This window comes from Neolamprologus multifasciatus, chromosome 9 (genome assembly GCF_963576455.1).
Source record: "Neolamprologus multifasciatus chromosome 9, fNeoMul1.2, whole genome shotgun sequence".
Lineage (NCBI taxonomy): Eukaryota > Metazoa > Chordata > Actinopteri > Cichliformes > Cichlidae > Neolamprologus > Neolamprologus multifasciatus.
Window position 1 is genome coordinate 24,154,664 of NC_140447.1, and position 12,803 is coordinate 24,167,466.

General features: G+C 38.9%; 2 protein-coding genes across 10 annotated transcripts in view; one reads left to right on the forward strand and one right to left on the reverse strand.

Annotated features, from left to right (window-relative positions):
* Window positions 1-1,705: 1,705 nt before the first annotated feature.
* acbd5a (acyl-CoA binding domain containing 5a) lies at window positions 1,706-10,435 on the reverse strand. 3 transcript variants are annotated; one of them, XM_085173584.1, is made up of 14 exons: window positions 10,321-10,435; window positions 9,848-10,010; window positions 9,473-9,593; window positions 8,265-8,337; window positions 7,904-8,021; window positions 7,780-7,812; window positions 7,298-7,540; window positions 7,016-7,207; window positions 6,555-6,649; window positions 6,258-6,468; window positions 5,845-6,047; window positions 3,535-3,594; window positions 3,283-3,392; window positions 1,706-2,956 (listed from the first exon to the last, which is right to left on the reverse strand). In XM_085173584.1, the coding sequence occupies exons 2-14, from the start codon at window positions 9,942-9,944 to the stop codon at window positions 2,944-2,946; spliced, it is 1,569 nt and encodes a 522-aa protein (XP_085029710.1). In that variant the 5' UTR covers window positions 9,945-10,010; window positions 10,321-10,435; the 3' UTR covers window positions 1,706-2,943. The 3 variants fall into 3 exon arrangements, with proteins under 3 accessions (XP_085029710.1, XP_085029711.1, XP_085029712.1); XM_085173585.1 differs by having other exon boundaries at window positions 9,848-9,982; window positions 10,321-10,423; XM_085173586.1 differs by lacking the exon at window positions 7,780-7,812 and having other exon boundaries at window positions 9,848-10,411.
* A 1,788-nt stretch (window positions 10,436-12,223) lies between these two features.
* Window positions 12,224-12,803, forward strand: part of abi1a (abl-interactor 1a) — a 52,084-nt gene continuing 51,504 nt past the window's right edge. For 2 of the 7 annotated variants that reach the window (XM_085173579.1, XM_085173577.1), the window contains exon 1: window positions 12,228-12,479. In XM_085173579.1, the coding sequence (XP_085029705.1) occupies window positions 12,363-12,479 (117 nt within the window). In that variant the 5' untranslated portion in view covers window positions 12,228-12,362. Of the gene's footprint in view, window positions 12,480-12,803 lie in introns of all 7 variants that reach the window. The other 5 variants (XM_085173583.1, XM_085173578.1, XM_085173581.1 and 2 more) reach the window with 5 other exon arrangements.

Consider the following 12,803-nt stretch of genomic DNA (forward strand, 5'->3'; position numbering starts at 1 on the left):
GGCTCACTAAAAAGAGCCGGCTCTTTCGGCTCCGAACCGGCTCTTCAGGTTGTTTTGTTGCTTTAATTATTTAATCATTAACAATAATATAAAATTATGCAGAAAAGCTAAAACTAATTTTAAAAAAGTGGTTTTATTTATATATGTTTATATATGTCCCCTAGAGACAAAACACATACAAACTCCAAAACACATTTCTAGCGTTAACTGAACTTCCAAAACAGAGCTACCCAGATCACTTAAATTACACAATTGAAAGCATGTGTGTATTGTTTGTGTATTTATAGACAAGCACTCATATTTATTCAAATAATTAAAAAAAAATAAATTAATTTACCTGTTACTACCACACACCAAATCTGGTTGTTGATACTTCCTGGCTTGTGTAGCCACTAGGTAACAAAAGCTCAACACTGCGCCCTAGCATCCTGGAGCACTTCTGTTGTCTTTTGTACGTGATTCTGAGTTTGTACGTGCTTCTTAGTTTTTACGTGTTTTGGAGTATGTACGTGCTTCTGAGTTTTTACGTGTTTTGGAGTTTGTACATGCTTTGGGGTTTGTAAGTGCGTCTGAGTTTTTACGCGTTTTGGAGTTTTTACGCATTTTGGAGTTTGTACATGCTTAGGAGTTTGTATGTGTTTTGGAGTTTGTACGTGCTTTGTCTCTAAGGGCCACCATAAATATACTTTATTTATTCACTCCACATAAAATGTAATAAATAAATCAAATAATACAAAGAACAACTATTTACATTTTAAACTTTTAACTATTTAAATTTTCAGCGTTTTCCTTTTAAACAAATTTAACGTGAAACAACACAAAACACTGCAAACCACAACACAATTCAATATAAATTAAAATATTAAAACAAAAAGAAGATGCACATTCTCTGTCATATGGGCCTGCATGATTTCTGAATCCTTTATCATCTGCAACTGAAAATAGTGGATGATTACTATACCTTTCTAATGTGACGTTGTTGTCCCTCACTCTCTTTCTCTCTGGCTCTGTTCCTGTGCTACTGCAAGTGTAACTAACGCCCCTCCCCCCTCTGCCCAGCGCAAAGTACAGGCCGTGCGTGCGGAGTTTAGCGGGAAAAAGGGCAAGAGAGAGGGTGAGAGAAAGAAAAAAAAAACAAAAAACCTCACGGCTCCCAATAAGGAGCCGGCTCTAAGAGCCATTTCGTTCGCGAACGACCCATCGCTAATAGAAGCAGAACCGAGTAGTATGTGTGGAGGGACAGTAACTGTGTGTGCATTAAGCATTTAAACACTGCAGAGAGTACAATTAACAGTAACAGTATTGTAGAAATTCATTTAACCGTAACAATAACGTGGCACACACTGTGACGTCAAAAAAGGCGCACATCTTTGACGCTGCGTTTTCTCCGTTTTTCTCAGCCACGTGTAAATGCAAAAACGGAGTTTTCAAAAATATCCACCCTTAAAAATCTCCGTTTTCAGTGACCGAAAACGCCGTTTACGTGTGGACGAAAGGTGCAAACGCATAGAAAAATCTGTTTTCAAAAATACCCGGGTACGTGTGGACATAGCCTGCGTGCTCTTAGGTATTTGGGATGAAATCCTCAGACCCACAATTGCTTCTGGTGTAGTGGGCACAGTGTGTAGGCAGTTGTTTCTGGCTATCGTAGATTTATTGTGAGGTCTCAAGTAACCACTTATTTGAAATAAAGTGGACAAACCTGCTTTGTGAAAACTTTATTTCAGGCTGAGATTATCACATGCAAAACACCACTCTATCCACAGGCAGAGAGGGTGAGAAAGCCTTAGTACATTTCAGTAGAAAGGTAAACTATTGCATTTTTTTTTCTTTAATTAAAACATAATAGCGCTGGAAAGATCAGTGCTAATGCAGATATCATACTTTGTAAATATGGCATCATATTACACAGAGATGCAATTAAAATATTGCATTTTTGTTTGGACTGTACAGCTATTGTATACAATTTATATGGAGCTCGCTGCTCTGCAAACAATTCACGATTACTATCATCCCAATGAAATTCTTCACACATTAAAATGAAACAACACAGACGGTGACAAACATTATGCATTAGTTATCGGATATCAGATTGGAAGATTTCTGCTAATTCATGGCTCACTAAGTAGTACAATTAGTCTGAATTTGGTCCAGAAATGCAAGGGTTATGTTACAATAAGAGAATGTAAGAAATCATAATGCCTACAGTACAAAATACCTTGTAATGCTGAGGCACTTCTTCTATTTAGAAACTGAAGTACAAAACAATCTGAAGTGATTGCAGACTGATATGTAGCAAAACCGTTGATGAAAACATCCTGAACCTGGTCTAACCTACACACAAACATTCACTTCAACAGAAATCTCACTTTTTCACGTCTTCATTGCAACTGTTGCTAAAAGCAATAAATATTAACTTAGAATGAAAAAGAATCTCACATTTCAATAATTAATACATTCATTCCTCATTTCTACAGTAATTACAATATTTTACTATAGCAGCATTACCTGGGCAACTAATGAAAGGGAATTGGGGACATTTCTAGTAACATCAAATGAAACCTTAAGCTGAAAACGCCGATTTGTGTGCAATAATATCTCAGTTACGGAAATAATTTTGTAGCTACTCTACAGCTGGACTCAGACCATTTCTTACAGAGAAAAAAAATCCAATACAGTAGATTCATCTTGAAACAGTTGGATAATCACAGACAGCAAGCCCATACTTTCATCTTCCTTTGTGACTCCACATCCACGCTGCAACACGCCTGAGAGACTGCTTCCTCGCTCTCGTTAGTTTTAGGGGCTTTCTTTATAGTGCAAGAGCTAATTACTGGGCCATGGGTCTAAGCAGGGGAAGAGTTACAGCCATTAGCAACCCATCCATAATATTTTGGGGATTTGTTATTGTCGTGCCCACGGCGATTTAAAGTGTCACTGGGTTCAGTTGATTCGTCTTTTGGAGAAAAAGAAAAAATGAAATTAGTTAATATCAGAAATACCTGAAAAGTGTGGGACGCTTTACGAAAGCAAATAATTTTTCTTTTTAAACCTTCTTAAAGTTAGACAATCTTTTAAGCACTTTATAGCAAAACCACTGTAGCCAAAGAAATGGAGTGAACCTCATATGAGTCAATATGATTTTAGTAAGATTAAAAAACAAACCAAAAAAACTTCCACTCACTCATCTTTATTGTTAATGACCGAGGAAAAGTCTGTTAAGTGCAGGTTGTGAATTTTCACCTAATTTTGGACTATGTGTGTTGTCCATATGTTTCTTACCTTCTCCTCCTCTGCAAGTATAGGCGGATAAGCCACTGTACCACAAATGGCCATATAAGAGCAAAGGCCAAACTGGTTGGTGAAATGTCAAAAGGCCACCAGGACGGTTTCTAGGAGGACAAAAAATATACATTGCTATTACAAATGAAACTTGTTAACTCCTAATAATGAACATATGGTTTAAATTAATTGAATCAGCTGGAAATTCAGTAGATTGTTTTCAAAAATTTAATGAAGACTGCAACTGTTTACCTGACTCCTATTATTCACTGGGGGAGATGCATAAGTAGGAGACAGAGCCACTGATCTTGCCTGCCAAAAGAAAGAGTTCATAATCTGTCATTATGGGCACATTTAAAAAGAAAGAACTTATATTTAATTAGTGATTTATTAAGCAATTCACTTAACCTTTATGAGATTTAATTTAAGAAACTATTTTATTGAGCTAGGCTGTTTTTTATATTTGTTTGCTGTCAAAGTGATTTCCCAGCTTTTGGGATAACTGAAGTATATCTTATCTTAAATTTCTAAAGCCACATAGAAATCTATATATTATATATTTTTGATATTGGGTTTTTTTGCACAAATTTTACTTCCTTTTTGTAAATGTTATTAAGCGGAGCAGTTAGCGGATTCCAACAAGCTAACTTTTAAATGAATGTCTTTTGCAAACTCCTCCTGGGTCAACAGTAAGCATCAACAGAAGCTGAAGGCTCTTTGTGTCCAAGGTCTGGACTGTGGCTAAAAAAATGTATATTTATTTGCTTTATACACACAGAACTCATCCTGTGCTACATCCTGAATATGATACAAACGTCTGTTTGTTTTCTTAGAGTCATCTCTCCCAGTAACTGTTATTTCAGCTGCTTTTCCACTTCATCTACAAATCTGCAACATCTCTTTCTCAGAAACTCTACCAGATGCATTTCATCTACCTCACATCAATGGTGAATTACAAATGACTGATTAACTGAACATGTCTGTTTTTGGACTGTGGGAAGAAGCAGCAATACAAAGAGGAAACCCGCGGAGGCACACGGAGATCCTGCAAACTCCACACAAGTGCTAACCACTGCACTGCTGTTTTATGTCAATAGTCTTATTAAGACAAAGTTCTTGGTTCTTGAAACAAAGACCAGTTCTTATATATTATTTATATGAAAATCCATGTAGTTTAGCATAATTCACCACTACGTGCATCATATTTGAATTCAGCTCTTCTAACTGTTGCCTTTCACTTGTTTTATTTATGTCACTATGACCACCTGTGTTTTCCTTCCCTGTCCTAATGTCACTGTGTATAAAGTGTAACCACTGCTGTTTGAACTGCAGCCAATTTTGGACAGGAGACTCTTGCACAATCCCAGCTTCCTGTTAAAATAAAATACACATAAAAAGAAACCTGTAGCATTATGATAAGAAAGCACCTACTGTTTAGAGGTTACTTAGTTAGCTTCAAGTTTTGTTTACCTTGTCTTCTTCATTATTTCACAGCAAGTTATTATCCTGTCACTAGCCAGCTGTCCAGTCCTGTAGCTGATGCTACTTTATTTAATATATCACTGAAGATAATTAAAATTGCCTAAACATTATAAATGAGTAGTACAATCAAATTCCATTGCCAGCTCATTTTACTCACCATAGATAGCTTAACATTGCTGCCAGCCTTGCAGTCTATAAACCGCAGAAAGCCACCACGAGTAGTTTAATCATTTGCTGTATAGTTCTAAGTTTACATATAGTGTAATTATGACAGGAAATTTTGATTTAGATTTAGTCATAGTTTTTTGACTAAAATGTCATAAGATTATGTGTGTGTGTGATTATTGTTTCTTAAATCTAAAGCTGATTTAGTTAAATAAAACAAAAAGTTGTAAAAGTTTGCCGTGTTTTTACAGAGGCGAGCTTCACGTGACTTACAAAGTTTTTTTCCTGACATCAAATGTGAAATGTGTCCGTATGCCTAGTCGAGTCAAATATGCATGTCTGTCCCTACTGCACTAGATTAATTTTCAAAGAATTATTATTTTTAAATAAATTGTCAATAAATATAAATGATGAATAAAATAAAAATAAAATAATACTGACATTTTCAAAAAAGGCAAAAAAAAAGAAAAAAAAAGAGAAAGCGAGCTTACTTTTTATTGGATCATTTCCAAACTCGTGTCGTCTTTTTTTGTTTCTACAAAACTTACTTAGTTCTGATTGGCTGTCACCTCGCCAGACTATTTTCATCTCATTGTTATGCGCTGACAAAAGTGTATGTGCACTTTATCATAGTTTTCTCTTTATGCATTAATTTCTATTTAGCCATCGCCTTGTTTTCATCAGGAAAATAATTAATTAATAAATAAATAAATAAAAGGTTGTTATTTTACTGATCAACGATCAATGACATTGACACAGCTATGTTTATATTTAAATAAAATAGTGTTATATTCACACAGAGTGGAAAGATTTTGGGGGCACTTGATGTTATCTATTATTTTTTCTTAGTTAAGCCTCAAAGAAGCCACATTGTAGTTTTTGTTTCGAGTCACTTTCATTGTAATATCATCAGACCTGGCTTGCAGTTAGAGCCTCCAGTGTGTGCAGCCTCTCCAGGACGCTCTGCATGTCCTCCTGCAGTCTGGCCAGCGCCACAACGATCTGCTCATTCAGGTTCGCTCCAGGTGTTCCTGCACCTCCCCAGCGGCCCCCGTCTCCATCTCCAGCATTGTGCATGGGCATCTGAGATCCAGGGCGAAGGCCTGGAGACCTGGAGCCTAAAAATAGAACTGAATTTGAATAACTGACACATGCTCGGGTGTCAGCGCATACAATGGAATAACAGTCTTTGTGACACTGAAAGGCCACTAAATGGAAAAACAAAAGCCACACAGAGCTGCCGGCTCCACAGAACCATGCTGTCATCCTTGTGATTGCATTTCATAACATTTAAATGTGAGTGTAAAACCCTGTGAATGCAGCCTTACCCCTTCCTCTTCTGACTGAAGAGCCACCAGGCACAGTCACATTCAGCCTCTGTGACATTGCTCCACCTGCCTCTCCATCTTCTCCTCCACATCTGACAACCTGCAATGGACCCTGTACATCCTCCTGAGTCTCCCGTCTCTCCTCCAGAGGCGGCTGGAGATGGTTCTCTTCTTCATCCAATTCATCCAGAGAGCGGTTATGCTCTGAGTTCTTCAGAAAAACAACAAGATGAGTAAAAAACACTCCAGTTGGCTAAACCCAGTTGATATTTCTGTGATGTTTAAGTTTTTACTTGCCTCTTCCTGTCCGAACTGGTCCACAGAGTCACAGTACACCTCGCTGTCTGAGTCGCTGGTCAGGTGACTGGGTGCAGACGCAGCTACACTTGGATCTAATGTCATTACAAAGAGGGCAAAAGGGCACACAAAACTCAAGACTTGTTCTTCATTATGATGACTAGTCTGCACTGTAATTACCAGAGTGACAAAGAGGAAGTTCACTGAATTAGGGGCTTTTTCCTCAGTTTCTACAGAACCATTAATTTTCTCCATTAAGCCTGTCCCAGGAGCAGCGGATGTGTTAAGTGTTATGATTTAATGTGTGCTGCAGCTCTGGGAATGAAGCTTAGCAGATTATCTGATCACATGGTGCTCAGACAGCTTGAGTGTTGGTGAGTCTTCAATGACTGTTTTGGACCGCTGTAGGGATGTACTGTAGGATGAAACAGAGCCCTATGTTGGAATATCGGTTTTCCTACCTGGATTGTGTCCGTTGAGCGGAGGCTCGCCAAGTGAACCCTCCTGGGACTTGTCGCTGTTCAGAGCAGCTCTGGAATGACTGCCATTGGTCAGATGGGTGGCCCCGTTAGCGACTTTACCGTTTGACAGCGGAGCTTTTTGTCTCCTAGCTAAAGTTTTCTTCTTTGGTTGTGATGGTCCAGATTTTTTGTCTGAGGAAAAAATATAGAAGAGGAAATCTGCATCTAACATGTAATAATATCATTTCAGATATTCACACTCAAAAGGAGCAACTTTGTTACCTTTTCTGACCTCCCTTGTCACCATTTCTTCTTCTTCCTCCTCCTCCTCTTCATCCTCCTCATCGTCATCTTCCTCCTCCTCCTCCTCATCATCATCATCCTGCAGCGCATCTTCCTCTGACCTCACTTCCTTCTGTTTAAGCCTTGCAGGCCGTGTCTCCAGAGTGCCGTTCATTTCCATGTTTCTAACAATGCTCTTTGCAACACTTTTTGATGCCATTGAATTCATCATTGTGCCAAACCCTACAGACACACACACACAAACAGAAAGAATTTTATAAGCTCACAAATACTTGCTTAAGATGTTAACATATTAAAATGAAATGTGTCCATTTCTGATTGTGAGGGGAACCTTAACTGAGGTAAGCTACAAGCAAGCTTTCTATGACTGCTAATAAGGACTCAAAGCATCTGAGCTACAACACCAGACAGGAAGTAAAGTATATCAACAGACCCGCGTGTTTACACAGTAATGTACTTGCCTTCCAGTTGCCTAGCAAACTGAGTCAAACGGGCTGAGCGTATAACAAGAGGCAAAAAAAGAGGTTAAACTCCACATCACAAAGTAAAACGTGTGGGCAATCCACCTGGCGAGGAAACACCAACCTGTGCTCAGGTCTGATATCTGCGCGATCTTTTTCTTTTCGTCCACCAGCTCGTAGAACGGGCCGAGGACCTTTAACAGCTCCTCCACCTCGTCGGTCATGGGCATCCCCTCTAGGATCTGAAAACCAAATCCAGAGTGAGCACAATGAGAATATTATCCCACAGTCACAAACAACCAAAAAGTGCTTTAAATTCAAAGTACTGGTACTGCAGCATAAATTATTTGGTGTAACAGGGTTATTCCTGATTCAGATGACTATAAAGGTAATGTATCTGTGTTACTCTTCACATGGCTTGTGTCATTTGATTACACACAAGGACATGAAACACGGACAGGTTAAAAAGGTGCTTCAAAACGTACCAGTTTCATTTCATCAACATAAGATGACATTGCTTCTTCTTTGGACATTTCTCCAAGAGAATTCCAGGCATCCCTATCACAATAAATACATAAATAAAATACAGAAAAGCAAGCAAAAGAAGAAAACATGCACTGTTATATAATTTTATAAGGTGGAACACAGAAGAGAATGTCATGCGTCAGCAAAAGTGTGTTTGAAGGCCTTTGTGCCAGTTCCAGTTTTCAGCTGAGTCAATAAGGAAAGACTATTTGAGGACACCAACTAATTTACTAACTTTGGATCACAGTCTGGCAGACACTTAAACATTCATTAGAAACTGTACCTACCCATGAAACGTGTTCATTTAGCCTTTATTTAACCACGGAACTATCATGTTTAAGATTAAAAATAACTTTTTCCAAGGGTGTCCTGGGCAGAACAGGCAGCGGTGCAATCAGCAGCTGCGTAGAAACCAGGCCAAAAACAGGGCAGGAGAGTTCAAGTAACTGCCTCAAAGTCCTTTAAAATTCATTTATAAGACCAGATGCTTAACAGGTACAAACAAATTGACCTTTTTGGTATTAATCAAGTTATCTGAATCTAAACATTTAAATGACTACAGAAGGAATAAGTCTTGAGACCAAAAACAGTAACATCCTGCCCTTCTTTTGACCAACCTAGCAGATCAAAAACAGCCTTGCAAATAAGAATATAGCTATATCTGAGTCTACAGAAGGACAAAGCAGATCATGGTGAGCAAGGGCTTCAAGGTTTGTGATCAAACTCAATGCTTCGTGACAGACAGTATCCAGCGTGTGTAAGGACTGAGAAAACACATAGGTACAAGCCCCTCCTTGAGAGAAACTGTCCAGCTTTGTGGGTAAGAGGTCACTCATATATTTTAATGAGTCCAGAGATCACCTGACACAGCCTGAGCTTAACAGAGTGAGACTTTCATTTCTGAATATCATAAGCTGTCTTGATGTGATCGTCAGAGAATGATAAAATATGATAAAACATTACAGCAACAGGGTTTGTGTCTGGGGGACTATTCTTAGAGGTACACTGATCCACATAGATTTAAAACAAGGAGCATCTCATTATTTAGTATACTCATTGCTCTTGGCACAAATTATTCCTTTTATACCCTGAAATCACATTTTCTTCTCCATAGAATTGAGTTCTGAAGGAATCTTAAGCGCACAACCACCACCGCCCCCTAACTTACCATTTCGCCTTTCCAACTACATCCCAGAAGCCAGGTCGGGGTATGCTGCATGGTCCCACAGTGGCCTGTTTATAGTAGCTGTAGAACTTGAGCATCATGTCATTGGAGGGCTGAAAGGGACCTGAGGAAAAGAAAACTCTCATCACATAAAAAAAAGCCTTACCCTCCACGTGCAGAGTTGTGGCTGATTTCTATTTCTTTCAAATCTGTGATGGCTTGGGGACAAAGCAAGCAGGCCAAAGTGGATTATTTAAATCGCACAAGCTGCTGCACCGCACCTGCCCGGGGGTGGCTGAGCTGGTTGAACTGGCCTGTGTGTGTATATGTGTGTCTGTGTGAGAGAGAAAGAGAGCTTCGAGTGAGGTGTTCACTCACCATTCGGGGGTAAACTCTTGATCACCTTCACGGCGGCATCAAACCTCATCTGGATCAGGCGCCCTTCATCTTCCACGCGGACGCTCTCCACCTCCATCGTGTCACTCGCAGACAGCGCAACAACAACAACACCACCTGCAAGCAGTAAACAAACTCACGACAACTGCAAAAAAACAAAAACAAAACGTTAAAAGCGTTTGTTTATAGCATTTATGCTAGCTCTGAGCAGCAGTTTGGTTTGTTTTCGTCTGCAAACGAGCAGACTTTTGCGACGCTAATGCAACCAGCTATACTTGAAAGTTAACTGTCTACAGTATGTTATGACCACCAGTAGGAGGAGGCTGAGCCAGTTGGATATCTAGGACACAACGTTTAACGTGTGGCACAGCTTTAGCGACACTGTCGTTTCCGCTAAACGGTATCTACACTGACACACTTTCGAGAAAAAAACGCTTAAAACCGTCGTTACTTACCGTTAAAATCACGGGCCTATCTGTTTGTCAGAAGGCGACTTGTCATTAGCCCTTGACCAGACGCCATGAACAGCACACACTGTGGGAATTGTAGTCTTATTGCTGTATATAGACGGCGCCTACAAACTCCACAATCCTCTGCGTCCACATGAAGAAAACAAACAAAAAACGTCTGTGAAAATATGGTTTAGATATAAAAACAACATATTAAAGTCAAACGAGTGAGAAAGCTGTTGAGAAGTGAAATATATAATGTTACTTCGCTCTTATGGCTGAAAACACAAACTCATGTCGCGACAGTTCGACACGTAAAACTACATATCCCAACATGCTCTAGACAGATCCATGTTTTTTCTTCCCCCCTCCCTCTTCGTTGGAAAACCGATAGGTCGACAGCAGAAAAAAGCTAGAGCTCTCACTTTGTCCTTAAATCCTTTATCTTATCTGTCTGAAACACACCTTCTTCCCTAAAGCTTCGACACTGAACGCGATCCTACAATAACTGCATGCAATATTCTTCTACCTAATTCCGCGTCCACACCTCGCGACATACATTCTGATGTAAAGTGGACTTACATTACATATACACATTACATATAAATACCCTGCTAATATATATTCCCACATCTGTATAGGTATGTATCTTTCTGTATCTGTGGTTCAGTATGAACTCAGGGCTAGAGGTATGCTTAAAACATAAATAAAATAAATATTTTCTTCAAATCAAATCAAAATTCTTTATATTTTGCTTTCAAGTAGCCAGATGTTCTTGTGTTATTATTTTTAAGTGCTCTTGAGCAAAAGTTCTCCAGGCTTTCTGAATTCTTTCTAAGTTTTTCTTTGGGTATGGGCTGCTGAGGATTTTTTTCCCTGTTCATTAAACCCCTTATAAAACGGACCTGTGCATCATTTAAGCATAAGGAAAGATGCTCAACTCAAGAGAGGACCCACTGTTGTATCTATGCATAACAGACAAATTGGTAAAGAACCAATTTTAAAATTTAAACAGTGTCTTTAGGCACTTTTTTACTTTTAGTCCCATCTAAAAAAATCCCAAAGATAACAGTTTGACAGGCATAAGTAGAATTTTTGAGCGAAAAACCCGAAAACTCAGCACAGTGTGCAGTGCATCCTTAAAAAATGAGGAAACTGGACAAGTGGAGGACAAAAAAGAAGTGCTAGGCATAAAAAATGATCAACAGCAGATAAACAGTGTCTGGAAGTCTTGTCCTTAAAAAAAAGAAGAAGATAAAACCCAGAAAGAGACTGGACTCATCAAAAAGACATTCAAAAGAAGACAATCAAGCGTATTATAATTGTACAAACTGGTTTTGCCTTTCATGCTATATTTCCATGTATGTTTGCTCATGTTTCAATAACATGTTTGACATTTTCCAGGAAAAATATCTAGAAATGAAGCCTGGGTCAAAATTTTGCTTAGTACTGTCACAACAATGAATTTAAAATGTCTAAAAATGTTCTATTAATTTGTAAAATGTAGCATTTTCTCTGATGTTATAAAAATGTTGCCATTTAGAATATTGTAGAATATACTGCAATAAGATAACGTTTTATTCTGCACCATTTCCTTCAAAAAATAAAATAATAACTCACCTAAAATTACTTTCTTTATTCCAAAATTACCATTTTCATCCAAAGCGAATTAAAATTTCTAAGTAAAACTGGTCAAATACACATATTCACTGTAAATTATCAATTTGGCTTTTTTTTCTACAAATATTTTCCTAATATATCTCAAATACTCTCAAATACACTTGTTTCTCCTGTTCCTTGTGCTGAATTAAAATGAAATAAAATCGAGAGTAAAATGTTCGTACACAATATTGCGGATGTAGTGATCCTCCTCATTATTACACACGATCTTCGCTTTGACGTTACGCCAAAGCGAGGGCAGGCAGGAATCCCACAATAGCAGGCAAAGGAGTTTTTTTTTTTTTTTTTTGAGGCAGAGCTGGGCTGGTGGCTGTTTCAATCAAAAGAAAGGCAGAGAGGGAAGGGAGGCTCTGCGGAGAGATGTTAAGATGGCAGAGCTACAAATGTTGTTAGAGGAAGAGATTCCGGCCGGTAAAAGAGCGCTCGTGGAGAGTTACCAAAACCTGACGAGAGTAGCAGACTACTGCGAGAACAATTATGTCCAGGTAAGTGAGTGAGCCACAGGGTTGTTGTATCTGTGGTCCGCCTTTTGTCGCGAAAAGCTCCGGACTGAATGGTTGTTGGGACAGGAAACGTGGATAAAGAAGTGGACTGGCTCGTCAAATGATCCCTAAAAGCTCGGAGCGGTGATAACACTTTACCCACGGGGCTTTTACGGCCGTGGGACGTTTTAAAGAGCCCCCGCCTGCCCCGCACCATTGATCACATTCATTCCGTTTACACAGAGGGTGTGTCTACTTTTTCTTTTTTAACAAAAAAATTAGTAGTACACTGGCTCGCTTCTAAACTGCCTCCACTGTCACTGCTGA

Coding starts and splice junctions, on each gene's coding strand:
- acbd5a (XM_085173584.1), bottom strand. CDS start 9,944: ATGGAGGTGGAGAGCGTCCGCGTGGAAGATGAAGGGCGCCTGATCCAG. Junction 8,338..9,472: donor GTAGTTGGAAAGGCGAAATG/GTAAGTTAGGGG, acceptor TTATTGTGATAG/GGATGCCTGGAATTCTCTTG. Junction 8,022..8,264: donor ATGTTGATGAAATGAAACTG/GTACGTTTTGAA, acceptor TTTGGTTTTCAG/ATCCTAGAGGGGATGCCCAT.